We start from the raw sequence: 24,903 nt of genomic DNA on the forward strand, positions 1-24,903 counted from the left end.
TATTAGCAAAACTTGCATTGCATATGCATCAGTGAAAATAAACAAGACAAAACACATATGAAACAGAAAAGTTGATGCTAAAGTTTGTTAAAGAAATTATCCAATCTTCAAAAATTTCAAATGTGTTTATTTTGCACCAGTTTCCTGACTATGACCTGAGATTTCCATTACCTTTCTTCCTTATCTCTGCTGCATATTCAAACAGTATTTGAGAGAATATTTATTACAGTGGAGTTGGAAAAAGGCGATGACAAAAAGGCTAATAAATGACAGACTAGATTTCATCCAGCAGATTCCTTCCCTGCATTTTCTTCTGTAATCAGTACCACCACGTATAAACACTCAGACTGGCCTACTGTAGAAATACTTTTTTTCATGGTATGTATTTCAGAACTTGCATTCTTGAAGACTGTAAACTTTTCATTCACTGCATTTCTGCAAATCCAGCTATGAATACTTGTAATTCCTGAGTGCAATCCTCAAAAATCCAAGTTTTCAGTCTTTTCTCCACCATCCATATGACGTCTTGATCCAATGCAGAATCTGAAGGCCTATCCAAATGCTTCCTTCTGGTTTACTGCTATGATGAAGCTTTCAAAGTTAATGCTCTAAGACGCACATAGCACAACAGGAATAAGAAAATGAGAAAATGAGATATGGGTACATAAGTGGCAGCAGGAGTTTGACTCTTTTGGGTCTTTATAAATGGCATAATGTATAAAAAGATTTTGTAGAATTTAATGGAAGTGGGAAAAATCCCAACCCCACAAAGCAACACAAACCAGTTTTGTTTCATAATTGACAAAAAGGCAAAATTCTGCAGAATATGGCATTCTGCAGATAAAAAGATAGTTGTGCTTATATAAGAGATGTGAGCTAGAACAGATACACTACTCATTTGTGACATGAGAAGTTCATCAGAATAGTATTTCTTGATCACAGTTGAAGTCACTTCAGTCTGTTTCTAGATTAAAGTTGCCCTTGTTAGCACTGGCCATGGGATAATGTTGGAATCACTAGTACTTAAAATTGCCTCTGTTCCTCCTTTTATGGCTTCTAAAATGTGGCAAAATAAAAATCTATCTAAATGAACTGTCCCATTAGCTGATGACATTTGGTCTACATAGTACTTCATAAAGGATGAGCCTGTATAAGTTCTAGAGTAAGGAACAGCCTAACTACCTAGTCTTTTTTAATATTAGCGGACCTCTCATGTAGAAATTTATTAAAAAAAAGGAATTATGTTTCTATTAAGCACCTGTATGAGCTCTGCCTCGTTGCCATCCATGTACTAATTATCAAAAGCATGTTACCACCTTTGGCAAGCACAAGCATATGGGTGATGAAGCACATTTGTAGTGACTGCCAGGTGGCTTTATATAGTAATTTTCATTAACTCTTTCAGCAACATTTCCTGCATTAAATGGCACTTGTTTTTCTAGTTGTGGTGTTTGCAAAATGCTATACTTACAATTAGGGACTACAAGAACTTTGCATGTAAAGAAGAGGACAACAGCTAGCATTGCATATGGATGTCAAAGTTTGCTTCATATATTGAGATGGGAGGTTGGACAATATCTATTTTTGGCTAAGATTTGGCTAATTCCCATTGGTAATTCTTAGTGGTGCTGCAAATGAAATATTTTGTTGTCACCACTCTATTCAGAATAGAAGTATTTCAAGTTCAATAAGCAAGATTTTACCCCATGTGAACATCAGGGCAGTTCTGTTCCCAAATATCTAAGTGATGCATCTCTCTGTCTAGGAGACACCAAGGATATGATTCTTCCCTAGAGTGCTTCTGCAGGAGCTGTGTAGGTGTGAGGTTCATCTGGCCCTTTTGTTTTTGTGTCTTTGTCATTGCAGATCTCTACATCATGAAGTCCCTTTGTACTATTTCTGTTGCCATCCATGAACTTTTCTACCGTGCTCTTGTTGCACTGACAGAAGTCACTGGAGCTCTCTAGAAAGTTGATGCAAAGTTTGATAACCAGTGTTAGCCAGGCCATCCCAAAGAGGATCCACAGAGAGATTACATTCTTGTACCAGCCTGGGTAGGTACGGTCTGGGTTCATCCCTACAAGAGAATCACCCAAAACATTTCTAGATTAGATCAAGAGTGCCCTAAAGGAGACAAATACTACATATAAAGCAAGGACAGTGGAAATATGACCTAGTATTAGTGATTCTGTATAAAACATGAGTATGCTGTCTATTTAGCATGCAAACAGATGATGCAAGCATGTTTCATGAATGTGGCAGCAACAGCCTAGGACTACCTAGGAATTGTAAAGATTACCTGTAAGAAAGACAAATAAATCCCAGATTACATCTGTGTCAAAGTGAAATTATTCACAATTAAGCACACAGTTTCATTTCCCATTTTCATTTCATCATCACAATATTATATTAGTATGTAACAGAGGTCCTCTGGAGGCAGAGAGCTAAGTGGGTTTTATGTACCAGTGTATGTATTTTGTTAAACCAGGTATAAGTGAGTCTTTAAGAGCAGAAGGGAAGGGGGCTGAGCAGTCCCAAAACCTCCAAGAACAGCTAAGCCTTGGAAGACAGCCTGAAATTATGATACCTCTGCCCAGCTGCTCCATTAGGTGCTTTGTGATCCCTTTGGAGCAGAATCATATTTTTGGCTGTGTTTCACAATAGTTTGTGCAAAGAATCTTCTATGTACTGAGTCAGTAGTAATATTAATATAGGCAGAGCAAAGGAATGAGCTCAGTGTTATGAAGTGCCTGGGCTGTATCTGTAAAGCTGGCTGGGGCACCCTTATAAAAACAGGTAAGACGCAGAATACAAATCAGCGGCAGCAAAGTCTTTGCATAGGATTTTCCTCTAGTGCTTCTCAGGTATTGTTATTTAGTTCTTACCTTTGGAGGGTTTGTCACTTTATAGCTGAATACTTACAGCACAGCAGATACTACAGAACACCTGATAATTTTGGGACAGAATAGAAGGAGTTGACTTTTTTGAGGTGGTACCTCCATGAACCTGGAAGTCACTTCCCATACCACATGCCAGTGAAGAAGTACACATAGGGGTGGGTTGAAATGGGACATCCATATAAAAGCTGGTGTTTAGGTATTTATCATCTGCAGATTTATCATCTGCAGGATGATAAATCATCTGTCATTATCTGCACAGACTAGCCATTCCCAAATTGTGGTCCATGAACTGTTATTGTCTACAAGATTGTGATAAGTAATAACTGGTCAGCAGAGCCATAGGAAACAGCCAATCTTTTACAGCCATTTACTTGGTATTATTATATTTAATATAGTACATATTGTATGTGTTTTCAATATAAAGGGAGCACAAAACATTTTGATGTTGTCAGCAAACGACGGATAAATGTCTAGGAGCTACCAAATACTTCTGTAGTAACTACTCTCTGGGCTGACTTTCTACATCAAGGTGAACTTCAACCAGAAAAAGTATTATATTCATCCTTCAATCAAACATCTTTCACTGATGCTAAATTCAAAGGTTTTAAAATTGCTTGCATCTAAATAATAAATGAAAACAAGAAAGAAGGGATATCTGGGTCTTTCAAGGAGAATGTTTTATCCACAGAGACTGCTAGGTGCAAGACGTAAGATATTTTAGTCTTTTTGTCTCCCAGGGATTCAAGGATACATATGTTTCTCTAATCAATTTGTTTCTAATGAGAAAGTCTTTATCAGAAAGGTGTGTCCTGTGCATTGGGAGTAGATCCAAGCCCATTTCCTCTGGCAAAGGGTTTTGACAATTAAAACTAGGCTGTGCCTGGTGCCTGACAGTCTACACCTAAGTGACTTAAGCTGCCTTTTAGAAAGCAATTGTCCAAAAAAGGGGTTTTGACAGAGGAAGCAGTCACTGTCTGCTAATGTTGATGCAGAGTGACATCTGCTTAAAACTAACCACCGCTGACATTGGAGCACACCAAGTGAGCCATCAGTGACGGTGCCATGAAAAATGTAGTGCTCCAGTCTGGTGTTACAGTTGTTCAAGGGGCAGATAACCTGAATACTGAAATATTACTCATTGACTGGGAAATTATTTCTTTGCTATCTCAGCAATCATGTCTTCTCCAACCTGTCAAATGCCTAGCACAACACATCATTGACTGTGATTTGTCTTTACTGTTAGGGTGGTGAGGCACTGAAATAGTTTACCCAGAGAAGTGGTGAATGCTCCATCCCTGGAAGTGTTCAAGGCCGGGTTGGACAGAGCCTTGGGTGACATGGTTTAGTGTGAGGGGTCCCTGCCCATGGCAGGGGGGTTGGAACTAGATGATCTTAAGGTCCTTTCCAACCCTAACTGTTCTATGATTCTGTGATCATCAGGTCTGTGGTTTGCTAGTGGTGTAAAACTGCCAAGCTGGGACCTTCATACCTCACACATGTAGCTTTCATGTTTAACAGGTGAAAGCAATGAAATGCAAACTACTCACCAATCACATAATCTCCAAACCCTATAGTGCTGAGGGTAATGAAGGAATAATAGAAGCCTTCTTCATAAGACCAGCCTTCTTTGTCAGAGAGCAACAAGGGAGGTAGGAGAAGGAACAATAACAAGCCAGTCACCAGCGCAGAGGTCTTAATCAGCAGGGAAGATTTTTCCTAGTAAAACAGGGAGATAAAAAGAAAAATAAAGAGAAAAAAGAAGAGATTGTCACAAGAAGAGTGTCAAGGAAAGTCCAGGTCAGTTTCTGGTTGAAGATTATGCTAGACTCCATAAAAACACACAGACATTCATGATGTTCAACCACCCTGCTATCTGTTGGAGGGATGGTATGGCTCGGCATAAGCAATCCAGGAGGTTCCTCGATTGTGTGGAAGACTGCTTCCTTCTGCAAGTAATAGAGAAGCTGACAAGGAGAGGTGCCATTCTTGACCTCGTGCTCACCAAAAGGGAAGGGCTTGTTGGAAATGTGATGCTCCAGGGCAGCCTTGGGTGCAGCGATCACGAAATGATTGAGTTCAAGATCCTCAGGACAGTGAGAAGAGCGTGCAGCAAGCTCACTGCTCTGGACTTCAACAGAGCAGACTTTGGCCTCTTCAGGAACTTGCTTGGTAAGGTTCCATGGGATACAGCCCTAGAGGGCAGGGGGCCCAAGACTGTTGGTTGATATTCAAGGATCACCTGCTACAAGCTCAGGAGTGTTGCGTCCTGACTAGAAGGAACTGCAGCAGGAGGGCCAGGAGACCTCCTTGGATGGATAAGGAGCTACTGAGGAAACTTCAAAGGAAAAATGAAGCTTATAAAAGGTGAAAGCAAGAACAGGTGGCGTGGGAAGAATACAGAGATGTTGTCTGGGAAGGTAGGGACCAGGTTAGGAAAGCTAAGGCTCAGTTAGAATTAAACTTGGCTAGGGAGGTGAAAGATAACAGGAAGGGATTCTATAGGTACATTGCAAATAAAAGATAGACTAGGGACAAGGTGGGCCCTCTCCAGAAGCTATCGGGAGAACTGGCTACCCTGGATTTGGAGAAGACTGAGGTTCTTAATGACTTCTTTGACTCAGTCTTCACTGGCAAATGCCCTGACCACACCACCCAAGTCTTGGAAGGCAGACGCAGGGACTGTGAGAATGAAGACTTTAGGCTCACTGTAGGAGAGGATCTGGTTTGAGACCATTTTAAGAACCTGAACATGCCTTATGAGCCTTATGAACCCTATGAAGTTTAACCCTGCAAAGTGCAAGGTCCTACACCTGGGTTGGAGCAATCCCAGGCACAGCTACAGGTTGGGCAAAGAAGAGATTCAGAACATCCCTGCGGAGAAGGACTTGGGGGTGTTGATCAATGAGAACCTTAGCATGAGCTGGCAGTGTGCACTCACAGCCAACCGTATCCTGGGCTGCATCAAAAGGAGCATGACCAGCAGGTCGAAGGAGGTGATCCTGCCCCTCTGCTCTGCTCTCATGAGACCTCACTTGGAGTATTGCACACAGTTCTGGTGTCATCAACATAAGGACATGGAGCTGTTGGAACAAGTCCAGAGGAGGACTAGGAGGATGATAAGGGGAATGGAGCACCCTCTGTATGAAGACAGGCTGAGAAAGTTGGGGCTGTTCAGCCTGGAGAAGAGAAGGCTGTGTGGAGACCTCATAGCAGCCTTCCAGTATCTGAAGAGAGCCTACAAGGATGCTGGAGAGGCATTCTTCATCAGGGACTATAGCAATAGGGCAAGGGGTAACAGGTTCAAACTTAAACAGGGGAAGTTTAGATTGGATATAAGGAGGAAGTTCTTTACTGTAAGGGTGGTGAGGGACTGGAATGGGTTGCCCACAGAAGTTGTGAATGCTCCATATCCCTGATGGTGTTCAAGGCCAGGTTGGACAGAGCCTTGGGTGAGATGGTTTAGTGCTAGGTGTCCCTGCCCATGGCAGGGGGGTTGGAACTAGATGATCTTAAGGTCCTTTCCAACCTTAACTGTTCTATGATTGTAGTTTCACTAGAATAAACAGTGTGGCTCTTCCAGTCAACATAAACTTCATGAGTTCATATTGACTGAAGTGCATGTGAAGCTCATCACCTTCATGAGTCCTAAATTCATGCCAGTTTAAAGCTTATTTCACAAATGTTCCCATATAACTTACGTGTGCAATTTTAACTACAACTGATGATAAACAGACCAGATATTCTGGTCTATTGAGCGGCTCTAGGCCTCTGGCACTTCTGTTCCTGTACAGGAAGCCATTCATCATAGAAGTTCCCTCAATTAATAAACAACCTTATCTAACACCTCATAGGGCTGTCATAAACTAAATTTATCTGCTTCCAGTTATTCCTGAGTATTACTGCCTTTTTGGCCAAATAGGTAGGCAGCTGTCCTTGTTAGTCACAGAATCCCAAATACTAGACAATGCCCTTTCTTTCTTTCCTTTCCTGAACCTGAGGGTGAGGCATACCTATCCATATAGCTTACCTGCAAATGAAATGCCTCTTCTAGGCGATGGCCACAATGCTGAACCCCCAACAGCATCAGCTGCCCAATTTCATTCAGGAGTACAAGATTCAAGGGGATCCCAAAGAGTGCAAACAAGATGCAGAAGATTCGACCAGCTGCAGTGCTGGGACTCAGGTTCCCATAGCCTAAGCAGGAAATAAATGAGGTGTTAAAGCTAAAATATTCTCTGCTTGCCCTTCTCCCACAGAAGGGTGAACCTCTATCTTCTACAAAAGTTAGAGGAGAAGGTCACTGCTCCAAAAAGGACCTTTTTTGTAAATAACTAAGTTACATCTATTGTTTGCCATATCCTACTGCATGTTGGAAAATAACATTTCTTTCCCTGCCAATTTTGCTTAGTTCCTTTCCCATTTACCAGTCAATTTCCTCTTCCCTATCCACTGTCCTGGCTGGGGTCTGACGTAAATGCAAAACTTCCATTTAGTTCAGTTTTTGTAAGCATTGTTGGCATAGGGTTTGCTGGTAAATGAACCTACGTGGCTGTCAGATGGTCTCTGAATCACAATAGTGTTTTCATTATAACAACCACCTTTTTCTACCTTTGTCCCACAAAATTAATTAACTTAACACTGCCTCTTTGTTTATATGCCTCTTTTGTGCCACAAGTACCAAACACACTTTAACCTTAAATTGTCAAAATGTTTGCCTAGAGTCAGTAAACCCAGAGAAATTATATTTAATCTGAGTAAAACACTTTGGTTTCAGACCTATAGAAAGAAAGAAAAAGAAGTGCTTGAAATGTTGCCCTTTTTCTCCTAATCATATGAACTGGTCTAATAAAGGTACTGTCCTGCAATCACAGCCTTGCTTGTATCCTTAGACCATTACACCTTCAACATCACTGCCGCAATATTTACCTTTGTTCCCCATATCTTCTTTTAAAAATGTCCTGTAAATCTGCACACTTGCACTTCTGTAATTTCAAGTGGTTTATACCACCAGAAGATCAGGTTCAATTTGGTCTATTTCACAGGACACTTTTTAAGACAGGGAAAGGGCTAGCACATGACAAGCATATCAACAGAAACTTAGCCAAAGCCTATGGCCTTGACTGCATTTCAAAATCACCTCTACTCACTAGAGATTTGTGTATGTCCATACATAAGGCTGACAATCTGTCAGAGTTTACCTTTTCGCCACACATAATCTATCCCCTCCCAGTGACACCCAGCTCTTGGTTCAGTGCAAGCACAGAGGTGCTCCCGCCACTGATGCCTTCCTACCATGCTTGTAGGTGGTGTAGTCTTAGGGCAAATGGGCAAACCCCAGGAGGGACAGGTCCAAGAGCTGGCTTCTTATGCTAGATAAGTGATATTGCAAACATCTGTGGTTGGTTAAATGGAGTCCCATTCCTTCACTAAACTGTCTCACGCCAGTTGCAGTAAGTCACTAGTTTATCACTTATAGAATAGTGACTATGAGCTTATGATGTCTATATTTTCTGTACCAAGCTTTGTGCTGACAGAATTTCTCCCTATGGACAATTCTGAAAGCATTAATTGTGCACATGCACCATCAAACTACCTCCAGAAAAGGTCTGGCAGCAAACTGTTTCACGGTATGTATGCTGGCTGTTTTTTCATCTCATGCCTACCCCCACAAATTCATAATTTTACTATCTGGAGGACTTTCCCTCCAATAATTTTATGCCTGAATGATTTGTGAGCCCATGGATTTAATGTAAATGATAACATATAATATACATCCAAAGCGACAGCCCTAGCAGCCTGTCCCAAGAGGGGGCAGAGAATCCCCTGGAAAAAATGGGATGCTGTTGCGTAACTAGAGGTTGTTTTGAAACACTTTGTTTGTGTCAAACAAAGGGGCTAAATTAAGACTGTACAGCAGCTTTTATTCCAGTGCCATGTTCTTCACTTATGAACAACTTCGTGATACTTACACACTTTCCTTCTCCCCATGTGGAACTGCTGACTTCTGTCAGTTTTCACTACTTCTAGACTAGTGGGTGCGATAAATGAAAGGCACAGATCATAGAACTGTTTGGGTTACAAGGGACCTTAAAGATCATCTGGTTCCAGCCTCCCTACCATGAGCAGATACACAGTCCATCAGACCAGATTGCTCAAAACTCCATCCATGCACATGCAGGCAAGTACGTCTGGTAGGTGAACCTATCTAAGTGAATTTAAGGGATATGTACCTGGTGTGATTTGTTTCACACTGGCTGTGCCACATTTCAGTGGATTAATTCCAGCCTTTCTCTTTTACAGAATGAAGGTGTTTTGCAGGCTGCTCTGGACTCAGGAGAAAGAGGTGGGGGGCATTTACTGTGAGGCTGGAGTCCGAATGTGAGTCACATATATTTACAGCAGCTATTCTTCCCCTATCTTCTATATCTAATTTAAAAAGATTGCGTAATGGCTCAGGCAGTTCATTCTACCCACAGCTTTCCAGGTTATTTTTGGAGAAAAACATCAGATAAGAGAGGAAGAAAGGTCCATAATCTCAGGTCGCTGTGTGAAGCACAGCAGCCTTCAGAATTTTAAGGACCCTGCACAGTGCTAACTGGAGAGCATCTAAGGTCAAGCTGTACATTACATCTATTTTAGAGCAGCAAATTCAGTGATGTAAGAAGGTCTAATATGCACAGTAAGCCCAGCACACCATGTGCAAAGCAGACATGGTGTTTGATTTGTTTGGCTCCATTTCCCCTTGGGCTTAGTAGCTCAAGACAATTTCCTGAAGACTTAGTGAGCAGTTGCTGTAAACATGGCAAAAAGCCATGTTCCACTTGCTTTTTACACAGGCTACAAAGTTTGGTCAGACAGCACAGAAGACTTTAGATCATGCAACATAGTCAGCAATTGACATCTGACTGATGACACCCCTTTGATTTTGGACTAGACAAATGGATGTCAACCTAGTTTTATATAAATCTCAAATGTTATAAAACTCAAGCAGGAACGGGTAAATGGGACTTACCCTCTCCAATAAATAGAATGAGGGTAATCAGTGTCTTATACCATTGTGTTCTATGAACTTGGTTCATATATAATGCAAAGATTAAAGCTACACTGATAGGTGTGTCACGTCCCTCTGAGCCTGCTACTGGGATGTCACCTAGTACGTGCCTGCACCAAGAGACACAGAGAGATGCTCACCAGAAACTTAATAGAGGTCAAAGTGTAAGCATTTTTACTGAAGAAGCTGGAGTAAATGCTTGTATTGCTCCTCACTTTGAAAAAAAGTGCAAAGTAACTTAATCTTCCTCAGAAGCAACAAGAGTGGTTTACTTCTAAATGTTCATATTTCTAGATGTTTTACCTCATGTGCTGTTACACATATTAAGTCTTTTCCTGCTTGCTCATTATATTCCTATGCATAAGGGATTCAGAGGCTCGGCTAAGAGGAGGAGACTTGTGTGGTTAATGGATTATTAGTAAAAGGTCTCTTCATTTGCAAGGTGGTATCCTTCTTGCAGTGCCCCCCAGCTCAGCAGAGGCAACTGGGACTTCCTGCTACTCACAATGGGTGGTTTGTTTGGCTCCTGTTCTCACTGCCCAGATGCAAGAGTATTTTAAGCAAAAAGTGCTTAGAATGAAGAAATTGTTTTTCACAGGCTAAAAACCATCTGAAAAGTCACCAAATAATTTTAGTTGTGGAAAAAAACAGAATTAGATTTGCAAAAAAGCTGGAGGAAGCATCACTTTTCTAACCAGTTTTTTTGGTGGTTTAAGCATACAAGCACATTTTTGGGGAGATCTTGATGAACTCTTTCTCATACCTGTCAGCTGGACACAGCCATTGAGCTCAGAACACATCTTATGGGAAGTCACAGCTGTTTCCGTCATCCATGGACGGTGACTTTGCTGAGGCCTCTCAGTTGTTCTACACAGAAACAGGACTCTGAAACCCCAAACAGCCCCAGTATTTGAACTGGCATCTCGGTTTTATGATTAGAACCAACAAAAATAACCCAGTTTATTTTAAAAGCAGTGGTAGCAGAATCTCAGGGACTGTGTCATATATGGGGAAGCTCATTGGTACCTTGGCAGGTTGATCCAGGGTCTGTGTGGGAGGTAGCCATAGCTATTCATTTAGCTGGTGCAGTGATGAAGTAGAGACCAATAGCTAACACTATTAGGCTGAAAACACACATTTGAACAGAGTTATTTAACAGTTTTAGCCCTATGAAGTTCCAGGCAACAGTGAAATTTGGTTGCACACTCTTGTGAGTGAAAGGCCAGAAAACTGCTTGGGATGAGTACTGCAGTCTTTTATTTGTTACATTTGTACTGTGTATACACTGGAAGCTGTAGAATTAGTCTCAAGAGGATGAGGTGGCAGGAAAGCAGATCAAATTCACCAGTGCTAAGGAGACAGCTTAGAGGATGTTGCTGACAGCGTTATCCCCACATCCACTAATAACCTCTCATGGACCATTGTGCCACCTCCCACTTGGGCAAGGCTGTAGAGCAGCTCTGCCAGCTGCCACAGGGCAGGGAAAAGACATCAAAGGTGTGGGGCTGTTCAGCAGAGAACTCCCCTCCACAAACCTGAGCAGATTTAAAAGCAGTTCTAGGCTGTTATCCCATGCTTTAACTACTCTGAGACATCGTTGCTTTAAATCCATTTCCCAGTGGATTGCCAGCCAGCAATGTGCAGCAGCCTGGGTGCTTCTTAGTTGCTCCATCACATGCTATGCAGCACTACAGAGAGTCAAGTCTTAGAGAAACTCTTGCTGGCCCAAAGCCCTACACTGTGCCAGGACTTTACCACCCTAAGTAGCTGTTGTTTTTTTCCCCTCATGGGAATCATCTGTGGCAGCATGTCTGTGACAATGTACTAAATACCACCTCCCACTCTATAGACTGCTCCTTGCCTCTTTGCTACGCTCAATCCTTTGGGGGATTATTGGCAGGAGCTATGATGCTGTGTAAACCAGAGAAGGAAAGGATGGAAGTAAGGTCTTCCCCTTCATTTCTTCACTATAAGATAATTTACTTGTCCCATATTGTGTTTAAAAAAGGGTCTTTGAAATTCATGCAAATGAGCTTTGCTAAGTATCAGGGAACAGTAAGGCGGCACTAGGTAATGACATCCACCCACCCAAGATAGAGGGGGGATGTTCAGGCTAGAGAGGACAATACTTTTTCTTCTACTCTTAGGTTAGCACAGACAACCTCAGTCTCATCATAAATCCTCTCCCTAGCACCTTCTCTGAAATTACACCGCCCTGTAGTCATTTGACTTTAGGAACTTTCATCTTGTGCCCCACTCTGAACTTGCTTTGACCTTTGCCCTGTTAGTCTAAACTAACTAGGAGGAGAGTAAACACAGAAAGGAAAGACTTTGTGTTGGAAGGGATAAAGATGTCCCAGAGAGAAAACAGAAAATAAGCTTTTCTTTAATCATGTTTAATACTAAAGCTCTAGGGGAACTCTGAGGATGATTCTTCATGGCATTGAAGAGAGGGTTCCTATGGAAACATCTGCAGAAAAAGAGATAACATACGAGATCTGGGATGTCATGTCAAATGCAGCATTGAAGAAAGCACAGAAACACAACAGAGGGGAGAATAAATCTGCAGAAGGCCAGGGCTGCCCAACCGCATGATCAAAAGTTAAAAATGCAGTTCTATTCAAATTATAAGACTGGCTAGAAACTACACAGGCTTTGGGATACTTCCTTAAACAGCAGATTTGGTTCATACATGTCTGTTCTTTAAACCTTTGGGATTAGGGTGCCAAGTGTGCCCAGCCTTCAGGTTAGAACTTTTTTTTTTAAGCAAAATTTACATACTGCTGTTAATCACAAGTGGAAATAGATGATACTCTCATTTAAATGGAAGAAGGGTACAGCACAGAAGATACTGCAAGATGAGACATGGGGGCTGAAACTGTCAGTAGGAAAAGAAGCTAATGTTCCTCAGTTGGTGTTAATTGGGAAAGTAGCTAACATTCCCCTCCATATCCCAGTGAAACTGTGCTCTGTTAAGAACTGAAGAAACACACCAAGCCTTCTGAAGGGGGTTAAAGCACCTAAAGCAGAAAATAGAAGCTGACAGAGCAGAAAGGGCATCTCAAAGGGAAGTGATGAGGGTAAAGCGATAATGGCTTTGGCAATGCTGTTTGAGAAAACTAAGGGAAAAAAAAGCTGATGCAAAAGCCACAAAGATCATGTGCATCATGTAAGAGGTCAGCAAGACACGGATAGCGTTAGTTGCAGAGACAGAATGTTGAAGAGACAAAAAGGACATAGGACTTGCAACTGCCTAAACACATGGAGTACAATCCACCCAGATTCTTCAACAAAATCTTTATGTAGTACCCCTAAGCTCCTGAGACACTTTTCTCCATTATCATTTTAACTCAGTCCTTTCTGAACTCATTTGCCAGAATGCCTTTTTAACTCCTATGCTTTAATCTTGAGAAGTGTGACCTGCTTTCAATGGTTCCATACTTACATACTGGACTAAGCTCTTCCTTGCCACATAAGGACACAAAAACCTCAACAAACCTTTCTCGAACACTCTCAACTGTGCAATTTACCCAATAGCCATGCCTTTTACATGAAGCTCCATATTGTGAATCACTCCTCTGAACTTTGAGCTCTTGGTTAAGGACCTTTTCTCTTTACTTGACGTACATCATCAGTTATCCTTCCTCAGCCATCCAGTGATGGCTGGGTCAAGGAGGCTGTGCCACCCACTGTCTCAAGAACTTGCATAAAGGAAGAGGTAACAGGCTCGAGGTGAGGCTCTGTGAGGCCATCTCTATTTTCCTCTTCAACATACTGTTATTGACAGAGTATTGAGACACTAACCTGTATCCATTTAGCAATTTAACTTGAAAAAGCAAGATCTGGGACCCAGCTGTCTGATGTTCACTTCATAGAGGTGACTTGTATATCGTTCTCAAGTCCACAATCAAACAATCATGAACAAGTCCCTAGAGTCACAATATCAGCTTTAAAGCCATGATATGGAGAGCTGCAAAATTTTTTCTTTTTATTTGCCCCTCCTATCAAGTCAGTCATTGTCATCCCCCAGCTATCAGGGTATGGAGTTTATTTAAAGAAATTAAGAAAGAGCAGCTTAGGCTTTCCTGGGGTAACACCCAGAAATGTTTAGGCTAGGTATCTGCCAACATCACAAAACCCTCTTGTGTTGTAAGATGACAAATTTGATTCTTCCCAAATGTCATTAACTTAAATCTGTTGTGGAAAGCAGTTACTTTAACAGCTTAGATACTGAAGGATTAACTTACTGAAACATGCAGTGCAGCTCTGAGCAGATGCTGCTTTGCACTGAAGACTGGAAGTGAAAGCCCAGGCTCTAAGCTGGAAACCCACAGCCTGTGTAGCCCTGTGTAATGAGCCTCCACTGCCATCATCTGGTACAACCCATACAATACACTAAACACTTCCCAGCCCGAGCAATGCATGTGCAAAGGAGCAGGGCAGAAAGCTGTACCGAGTCAAAGGAAGGTACCACGCCCTCTGCCCCCAGAAAAAAAACCACAAACCTTCCCTCTGACCTCTTGTCTGGAGGCTTAATGCTCTGAAGTCAACGTATATTCAACAACGGTAAGAGAAATCAAAAGAATGCTCCACATGGGTGGGCAGAGAAAATTCTTGATCTAAAACTGTACTTGAAATTGAAGAGATCTGACAGATTGAAGACAAATCAGGAAGGTTTTTGATATCCAACAACCATCTCTCCACATTGTCATCGTTCCCCCCCCCCCCCCTTTTTTTTTATAATACTGAGCCATGCAGTAAGAAAAAGATGTCCTGTCAAGTATTAATGGTTTTGAGGACTGGGAACATACATTGAGAATTAATAGCATCTGTTTTAAGTAACAGCATATTTAAATACACCTTATTGTTTCCATTCTCTCCCCACCACTTATTTCCACCATTACTCATTTGCTGAAACCCAATTCAGCTGTTTTATTTATCTAGCTTTTTGACTTTCACCTATACAAGCAGGTCTTCATCCAAAACAAGTAGTAATAAGAAGGAATAATTTATAAATATAGTCTCCAAGGATTCAACAGCCAGTATCAAGAGTTTTTCAAAGTCATTCCCTCTCCTTGTGACAGGAAAGGCTCATTGCAATGCACAATTCACCTCAAAACTCTCAGAGAGCACTAGGCTTGGGAAAGCACAGGCAGTGCAGCACTGTGAAGTTCAGGCCCCAAAAGTTGTGTAACTTAGTAAGGGTATGTACCAAGCAATTAATCCCTGTATCTAGTTAGAGATCACTACTGCCCTTGCACTGACAAAGCTTTTCTGGGGCTAGGTTTATGGTTGCTTACCTACTCTATGATTTACCAAGCTACATGAGGCCCCACAGGACCAGATCAGCATCTGATAGTACACATCCTCATTCCCACTCCCATTCCACCTATAAGGCAGCCCTTCATGCAGCAGACTCTTACCAATGGTTGTTATTGCAGAGATGGAGAAGAAGAAAGACCCACTGAAGTCCCACCTGCCCAGGCTAGTGGTGTTTCCCTGGAGAGTTATGCCACTCTTGTAGGCTTGGACAATACCCTGCAAAGAGAAATACATGAGATCCCACAAGCCCCCTTATGGCAAGTCTGAGTGACTGGCATTTCCAGCACTGTCTGGTAAAGTTGCAAAGAGCGGCTACTTCCAGCTCTGTTGTTTCACTTTTAATAGGGGATATCCTGGGCCTTAGAGACCAAAGAACCGAGAGGTCAGAAAAGCCGAAAGCCAGCGTATTGTTCCTAAGGAAAGAGCACTAGGCATTTACAGTGTAAGAAAAAGTTGTACATGCAGATGGTAGGTCATGCAAGTAAGCGTGGAAGATACGGGAGGGCAAGAGCTACTTAGAGAAAACTTAGCCAGTTAGTTATGAGAACTACCTTATGACATATTCATTAGGAAAAGAAAGCATTCCCAGATGGGATAGTCTCATGGCAGAAGTCCCAGAACAGCAAATACACATGCACATGTAAATTATACAGATCCTCTGTCTACACTGAGGTATATGTATATAGCATGAGGTAGGAGATGGAGACTACACAAGATGGCTGCTCCACTAGTACTGAGCATTATGTCCCCACATCAGGGATATAAATATGAATTAATGGATTATATTAGCATGATGCCCAAATCTGTTCAATCCACCTCGGAAAAATTCAGAATTCACTATGCTGAAGTGTTCAGTTATGCCAAAATAGGATATCAATTGTCTTAACAGTGCCCACTATCTGACTATACCTTCTCATGCCATTAATGATATTGAATCGAGTTGTGTTCAAAACAGCATTAATCACAGCATGTACACTAAACATTTCACTGACGAAGAATTTTTGAGAGCTGATTATCCTGGAATGCAAACTGTAGCCAAGAATACATAAAATTCATCACCTCTGGGCAAGATATGCGGATATCAAATTATGCTAACCCTATCCTAACAATAAGGCTGCTGATAAAGCTATCACCGTTGATAATAAAAGGAACTGCTGTAAGGTTAGATTTGCACCAGTTGCGGGATTTACAAAGTCATAGTTTGTATATCCATCAAAAGCAAACCAACACTTCAGGCCTCCAAAGCATGGAAGCTTTGTCCGATTTTACTGATGCAACAGACTGTAAGTTACTACTATTATACAGGGCTGTGAATTAAAATCTATTTCCAGAGACCCAGGCAGCACGTTAACTACAAGGACCATTATCTCTTTTCTCCAGACGTACTAGTTCTCACATTAAAAGCAACAAGCAGCTCAGAGATCAATGCATTTATTCAAGTAAGAAATGCTGTTTGATAGTCACATTCTCAGAAATGTCTTTGCTTACTCACAACTCAAGGCAATTCAGACCATTCAGGGTCACCTTACAATCTATTAAAGCCCAACAACATGCTTTTCTCTGCACAAGGTAGAGCAGAAAGACCTTGCTCTGAAAAGGGCTAAGGGCCAGATGCTGTATTACGGCTTGCTTCCTTATGTGAATTCTTGCTGTAACATGTGTGGGGCAACAGACAGAAGAATGAGTATGCAACATAAGTGATATGAAAGAATCAAACTTGACCCTGCCTCCCCCACCTGAAAAAAAAAAAAAAAAAAAAAAAAAAAAGAGTTGAAAAGGCTGTATCAGGAAGCCTCCGGTGTGACTTTTTCTGATATAGCTGTGTTTAATTCCCCCTTCCAACCCCACTTCTTACAGGCTAAGTGCAAGAAGTACTGCAGCCAATCGCCTAGTCAGGAATCACAGTCTCCATGAACATAAAAACTCCCTAACTAAATCATATGTCAAAGGAGACACCGGAAACTTATACAGATGACCTTTATCTTTTCCCCTCCAGAAACTAGTGGTTAAGTTTGAAAATAAAAAGCTTGTTATTTCTCTCAAACTTTCTTTCTGTAGCCTATGATCTACACTGTTCTAAGTGGTTAGTCTTGAACATGTAACTGCTGGAACAGCAATAGTCCAGCTCTCATCATCTTGATCAGGGAGACTCTAATGCACACATATAGCATGTCCATTCTTGTGCTTGATGTGCTGCTGATACAAGCTCAGCAATTGACAATATTACACACGCATATCAAGCTTTTAAAGCCAGAAACACTTAAACCCCAGACTATTGTAAGAAACTGTAGCTGAATAGGCTAAAGAAATGGGAATTTCTTCATGCAGAAAGGGGAAATAAGCAGCCTGTACAAGACATCGTGTGAGAAGCTAGCAGCAGCAGCAGCCAGGTCATTAAATTTCACATCATTTCACACTTCAGTTCTGCATGGTTTAGGACCAGGAGACTGCTCAGTTATAAGCACCCATGTCAGCTTTGCAGTGATTTCTAACAGCACAGCATCTCAGAGTCCTTGTCTCAACTTTCCCTGAGGTGACGCTACAGCCAGGAAGTACAGCATTTGTCTTAAGAATCTGTGGGTAGGCTAAAGTAATAGCACTAAATGCTGTGATGATCCTGCACTGATCTCAATGAGAAGGAAGGTATTGTTACTCACTGGCAAAGAGCAAGCACTGAGCTTGCAGCACGCCAGCTGTTTCCTCTGTCTGGGATTGAAGCATTTATAGCATTTTTGCAGTAGGTTTTCAAGAGCCTTCTGAACTAAGCCTTGTTAAACCTTGTAATCAAACATCCAGATAACACCATTAACTACTGGGCTCACGGGCACCTGGCAAAGCCCCTTTCCGGGAACATTGCATACTCATGCAAATCAAAGCCACTTGAATAAACAGACACTCCCAGGAGAAACATAAGTTCATTTACTGTTAGAATGAAAATGCTACTGTGACATCCTTAAAGAGGAGGATTCATAGAGGAGACAGACAAAACCTAAAACCTGGTATCCTTAAGTAAAAAAAGGTTTTATTATAATATCTAGAACCAACCTTTGATACAGCAACAATGATGATAGAAAATTAAAGATTGATTTTTCCTAGAACAGTAGGACTAGTGGAGCTTGCCTTCCTACAGATGTGCTCATAGAGGTGGATTTATGAAAGAGAAATCCATAGAAAGCTATTAATACACAGAAATTACTTCTGGCACAGAAGTAGTTGGATTACAAAGGCTGAGCGAGCATTCAGGAAGGCATCAGTGTATACTTGCCTTAATTTAATGTTTTCCTCTAGACTTCTCCTTTTGGCTAGTGGTCTTTTTCATAGAAGAATTAAAAGTGGTTTATAACAGAACACAGGAGAAAGCAGCTAATAAACACTAACAGAAAACTGAATTATCCCTGCTTTTTCCATTGAAGAGGCACTGATAGGTCTCCACTGCTTATTTTCAAAAAACACTTGAAGTGTATTTGGGGCTGTGGGTTCAAGATTTATTAAAGAGGAACTAAATCGTTCACATTGTTACATCTGCCTGGTTCCCTTAGCATGCCTTTTTGAGAACCAGAGACTTATGTTTTGCTTTACACCTATTTTGAGGTGAAATCCTAAGGATTTTCCTTTTTCACTTAATTAGGCTAGTAATTTATACAGTGTCTTCTCCAAAACCTAATTCATTAAAAGGCACCTAGTAGAAGTAGCATCTCAAATCCAGTGTTCAAAAGCATGTATTTGCCTGACCTAAACCAGTCAATACCACCAACTGCTCAAACACAACTCTTGAAATTGCAGAGCTTGGGCTTCATATTTTGGGAACTTGAAAGGTCATGTGAGCAACTGAAAAGTAGTACAGAGAAAGAACAAGTCGGCAGTTAAAATAATCAGAAAGAAACAGAGCTCAATTCCACTTCAGTTTCTACTGAGAGACAAGCTACACAACATAAAGTAACTTCACTTCTCTGCCCTTCCCCCTTCCAATAATTTGCAGTTCACAGCAACTACTACATCTTTAGCTGACAATGCTTATTTTAAACTGCAGATAAAAATTTCTATGGAAACTATTATAACTACTATAGGATAAATTAAGATATCTTAAATTCTTAGGCCTTCGTGAATCAATGAAACTTTACTTGCAAGCTGACACATTTGCTTTTCAAATAGACTGTTCCCTTTCTTATTAGCACCATGCAAAGCCTGCTTGCATGGTAAAATACTATCATAGTTAGTGATTAAAAACCAGCATGACTTCCATTCAAACTAGTCTATTTAAATGTAGATGTCTGTCCTGTTACTTTTGCGATAAAACATGCCTTAGAAACCTAAATTTGGCCTCCAGCTCCTTTCTACTTAACCATAAACTCTGAGGTTTCAGTTAGGAATATCATAAGCCAATACCTGCAAATGCGCCCTTTGTTAGATCATTACATATATCCCACTACAAAATCAAAGCCTACTTTTGTGCATCCTTCTGCAGGGAATTCCTTCTTTTAGTTCAAGCTCACTAGTAAGTCCAAGAGGAAGATGTGGATTTCTGCTGACTCCCTTATCTATTTTATCTCTGGCTTATCCAACTTTCAAGGCCAGGTTGGACGAAGCCTTGGGTGAGATGGTTTAGTGTGAGGTATCCCTGCCCATGGCAGTGGGGTTGGAACTAGATGATCTTAAGGTCCTTTCCAACCCTAACTATTCTGTGATTCTATGATTCTAACTTCCCACCAAGACTAACCAGCTGTTACTGAGAATTTGATAGTATCAATGAACATCTCTTTTTAGGCTGAGGTACATGAATAATAGTTCCTGTGCCTCCTCTCCACCTTCTCTTTTTAAACACAGGTACTCAACATTACATCATTGACATGAAGACTTGGGAGAGAGTCAACTGACTAGAAGCACCAGTTAATCAGTAGGTCTTCTCACCTTCCAAAAAGAACTGCCTTACTGAATACTAAATGCCTAATGCCTTGCAGAATAAAGACTCTTATCGCCTTCCGTCAAAGGTATGCTGTAATAGGATATTATAAGCACAGAATTCACACTCTTGGTAAGGTACCCATAGTTCTTTTTACTTAATAGGTCTGGAGAGTGACAAATTGGCTATAACTTAACTGGAGCAGTTAGTACATTTGGATAAGAAGGAAAGTAGAACAATTACAGGGGTCTGACTCTATTTCATTTGTGACAACACAATGGACATCTGACTGAAGCGAGTTCTATAGAGGTGTCACTGCTCCACAACACCCAGAGCCAATTCTAGTCCTTAAAAGTCCCTTATCACCAACAGATGATCTCTGATGCTCACCCCTTCAGAGTCCCTCACTGCTGCAACATGTGCAAGCAAGATGATTTTAGTAAACTGTATTTGGAGGCTTGTATTTTCTGACACTTCGCACAAATCTCTGGTGGTTCAATGTCAGTGCAAGCCAAGGTACTGATGAGGATCTCCCAGTCACATGGGATCTTGTTGCTCTAGTAAATGTGAACTAACACTCTGAGTAGTTCTAACTGTTGACTCTGGAGATAACAGTGTCTAGGCCCTCCTGCAGGCTTTTAGTTTATGGCCTGCTCTTTAAAATTATGTCTTTTTCACTACATTTTTTTTTAATCCGGCTGGATTTTAAATAATTTTAAAACCTGCTAGATTTTAAAAAGGTCATTTAGCTAAGTTTGCATTTTCTTTTCTCCAGTTTATGTAAGCAACACCTACAATAATAGAATGTGGATAGAACAATATAATAAACACAGGAAATAGCTATATTAGGAAAATAGGTATATAACAACAATAAATTTATAGCAAAAAAATAAAAGGGCAGCATGAAAACAATGTCATGGTAACAGCCTAACACATAAAATGGCGAAAACTCTTCCAAGCCTGGCTACAGGGCCAATCATCTGGCTAAAAAAATGCTAATAAGTACAGCAGCAATGGCCACACTGGTGCCTGTAACCACTGAAAACAGTGCAGGAAAAAGAGCGAGTCTGAAGGACAACTCAGCTGGAGCAGAGCTATACATACTTGCCCCGGCAGTAAAACCAAGACATACGTGCAGTAGAAGGGCATCACACTGGGTAGTGTGTCTAGGTGCTCCCTACCCCTAAAAGGTCAGAGAGGGCATGTCTGTTACAGCCAAGACCCGTACAGAAAGTGCCCTCTATGTGTAACCTTACTCTCTGGATGTTTCTCAAATCTGGAAACAACATCATTTTTGCCTGTACAAAGACTGTTGCATGCTTTTTTTCCCCGAGCCAAGTCCTGCTACTGTTGTTTACTGTATTTAGAGTGTATAACCTGAAACCTGCCCTATCATTGCATTTGTTTTCTCCTTCTGTGAGTTTTATGATCAAGAGAATCCTTTGATGTGACCTTAAAGTCACATCATGTGTGGCATGTGAAGACCACCATCGTATTTATAACTAAAAGCCCAACACTGCCCTCTTTCTATGTAGCCTAATGACTCTTGAGGAACTGTTTTCTCTTGATCTTGCATTTGGTGAACATGTGTTTGTGTAAGAAAAATAGCATAGGGTTAGATGGGTCAACAAAACCAAATTTATATTGTCCTTGAGTAGATATCACTTGGATGCACAGTAAAGGGACACGTGGCCAGAGTCCCTGTGATCCCTTATGTTGTCCTTTCCTAAACAAGTAAAGAAAGCCAAGAAAAAACAGAAGTCAGTCTTCCCCATATGCACGTTTATGTACGAGTAAACACATGAGCATGCATGTTTTGTTTGTTTATACATAAAGCATTCACACATGCTACCTTCAACTATTCAGGAAATGCGAAGCTGTTCAGCGTCCCGCAGGAAAGGAGGCAGCCAGTTCCAGGCAAAAAAATCCAGCAACAAAAAACAAACAGCTGTGGGAAGCAGGGACCTACCACTACTGGTGTTGCACACTAACACTCCCCCCTTGACATTCAGTTTCTGTTGCTGGTCCACTATTCCCATTTCCTTCTGTCGTTAACCAGAAAATTATTTCACCCCTGAAAGGATCTGAGCCCATGAAATTACTGAATGAGAATTCATTCTGGCTACTACAGTACTGTCTGTCCATCCAGTCCTCCTGTCCATCCTCATGCCCTTCTCTCCTGCTAGCTCCTCAAAGGAGGAGTTCTCTATTGCTCTCTATCTGTGAAAGGGCTGGAACAGTGGATTTCCACTCCTGGTTGGTAACTAGGAACTGAGCAATAAACAGGCTGTAAAATGACATTTGTACACTGCTTAGCAAACTGGGATTTTATTCCCCATTGGCCCATATACACTTAAACAGAGTTTGGAATTATGAAGTATGAAAGAGCAGTAAGAAAACAATGAGGAATTGCCAGGAATGTCAAAGCAGTTAAAATTCACATGCTGCTTTACGTTTTCACAGACACTCTTTATGTCTTTCTTAATTAGCAAATAATCAGCTGCGTATTCAGAATACAAATTTGTTAGCTGAAGAGGGCCAGTGATGACACTGCCTGATAAATTATGTGGAATCAACTGCAATAACGAAGTACCACACAGAAAAAAACCTCCCATTATTTAAAGCATGCTTCCAATACCAAGTAATTACTCCACAGGAAATTAGAGAAGCATATAGGGGAGAAGCAATCCTGTGGGTTATATTTTTAAGGCTAATTTCTCACTCTGAAAGTTATTAAAAATAGCACACAAAGCCATTCAAACTCAGACTATGGTTTTTTTTCAAAGTACAAAGATATGCACAGACACTCCATAAAATGAAATAAAACTTTTTAATTTCATCACCTAGGGTTGCTCAGATCCCAACCAAGTACTCACATAGCTTATTATTACAATGCCTGGTCTAAAGGCATTTGGTCAGCTGTCATATGAGAGTATCAAGAACTAGTAGAGGTATATAAAGAAAAACAAATTATCAGAACAATATTAGAAAGACTTTTCTATATACTCAGGTGTGATCATTATCTTCTCTCTACTACTATCACCTCATTGCTGTCATTCGTCAAGTGAAACCCTTCCAATCTCAGGGCAAGAGGCAGGTCAAGCACTCACTGTTCCACAAGCAGCATAGAACAAAGCTCAGCTCAGACCTGCCTTTATGAAGTGCCAGACTGGTGTTCTCTCACTTGTTTCTTACTTCTATTTACATCCCACAGCTAGCACAGTATGCAGCACACACAATGAATAATGAGAATAGATACCATGGTAGCATATGAGGGTCCAAATTTATATAATATCTTCAATATAACGCTGACTGCCACAGAGCACTTACCATTAGAAAGTCAAGGGATAAGAGCCTGACATAGTTCATCAGCATAATTCTGTTTGCCAGGTCTTTGCTGGAACTCCTGACAAGATTTTCTATTTGGGACACTTATTTAAGTCCTTTTTAGATCCTTTGAACTCTGGTGGCCAGCCACTACCAAATGCTGCTTTTACAGAAAAAAAAACCCACCTGTTTTTCTGTTATTGTTTGGCAACACCTCTCTTAGGCAGATAGACCAAAGCAAGCAGTACATATTCAACCACCAGCATCGAGTGAACTACAATGGTTTGGATAAATAATGAAGCCACTTCAATATTGTAGGTTTTCTTTTTCACATGGAAAATAAACAAGGAAAGAACCCATTTATCTCACTTTGTTCACATCTGTATTATAAAATGCACACACTTGTTCTCCAGTAAGATTGCATTCAGTCATAATTTACATTTCAGAACCATCCTGTAAACATCCTCAGACATGTTTTTAAGGATACTTTAAGTAGTGCTATAATTATTTTCTATTTCCCTTCAAATAACGAGCAGAAAACTGGAAAAGCTTGTCATGACACACCAGTTAAACTTACCACGACAAAGTCTTCCTGTTAGGATTTACCACTTGTAGGGTGCCACAGCCTATAACTCATTCTCAGTGAGCTCAGCTGCAAACCAGACCTAACCCACCTGCAGTTAGCCCCGAGTAATCCCCACACCGCGGGAGTTCGGCCACCGCTGAAAGATTCGCGAACGCCGCGACTTGCGGAGGTACCGCAGGGACGGGGCAGCTCTTCAGCGGTCGAAGCCCCGGGAGAGCAGCCCAGTGAAGCCCGGAGCCCGCCCGGAGGAAGCTGCCCGCGGCGCGGAAAGGTTTTCCCACGCTGCGGACAGCTTCTTCGGGGCAGGGTTATGTGTACGCATAGAAGAGTTCTGGGTTTCGTTTCTCGTTACTGCCGGCAGTGCTGGCCCCTTGGGGCGCGGGCTCACCTCGATGAGCCGCTGCAGGGCGGGTCCCCGCAGGCAGGTGTGGTTGGCAAGCAGCTCCCAGCGCTGCCGCAGGAGATGCTGAGCCGCCCGTGCCTCGGCCGGCCGCTCCAGCGCTTGCAGCACCCCGGCGCCCAGCCCCACATAGCCTACATAGACCACCAGCAGCACCGGCACCCCCCAACGCCGCTTCTGTCGCTGCTGCCGCCGCCACCGCGCCTCCACCATCGACCCCGCTACCGCCGGCCGCCGCCCTAGAGCTAATGAAGGCGCCGGGGCGGGAGCGGGGCTGCCCGCGGGAGGAGGGATGTGCTGGGCAGGGCAGGGCACCTGCCCGGCCCCCAGAGCCTCCCCCTGGCCAGCTCCCCGGCTTTGCTCCTTCCCAACCCCAGGAGAGGCAGTGTACCGGGCCAGGCAGCTGATTCTGCCGCT

General features: G+C 41.9%; 1 protein-coding gene across 1 annotated transcript; it reads right to left on the reverse strand.

The window, feature by feature from the left end:
* Window positions 1–1,767: 1,767 nt before the first annotated feature.
* Window positions 1,768–24,699, reverse strand: KCNK17 (potassium two pore domain channel subfamily K member 17). The gene is made up of 5 exons (XM_057415404.1): window positions 24,475–24,699; window positions 15,375–15,489; window positions 6,928–7,094; window positions 4,448–4,616; window positions 1,768–2,077 (listed from the first exon to the last, which is right to left on the reverse strand). The coding sequence occupies exons 1-5, from the start codon at window positions 24,697–24,699 to the stop codon at window positions 1,791–1,793; spliced, it is 963 nt and encodes a 320-aa protein (XP_057271387.1). The 3' UTR covers window positions 1,768–1,790.
* Between the last annotated feature and the right edge of the window lie 204 nt (window positions 24,700–24,903).

This window comes from Pezoporus wallicus, unplaced genomic scaffold (genome assembly GCF_028554395.1).
Source record: "Pezoporus wallicus isolate ANWC-B61680 ecotype Strahan unplaced genomic scaffold, APGP_CSIRO_Pwel_v1 contig_5352, whole genome shotgun sequence".
Classification (NCBI taxonomy): Eukaryota; Metazoa; Chordata; class Aves; order Psittaciformes; family Psittacidae; genus Pezoporus; species Pezoporus wallicus.

Bases quoted from the DNA above. Each gene is read 5' to 3' on its own strand.
- KCNK17 (XM_057415404.1), bottom strand. From the start codon at position 24,699: ATGGTGGAGGCGCGGTGGCGGCGGCAGCAGCGACAGAAGCGGCGTTGG. The intron at 15,490-24,474 runs GTGAGCCCGCGC...TTCTCTTTGCAG, and splicing joins CCCTGCAGCGGCTCATCGAG to GGTATTGTCCAAGCCTACAA. The intron at 7,095-15,374 runs GTAAGAGTCTGC...TTTCCTGCTTAG, and splicing joins CTCTGCAATAACAACCATTG to GCTATGGGAACCTGAGTCCC.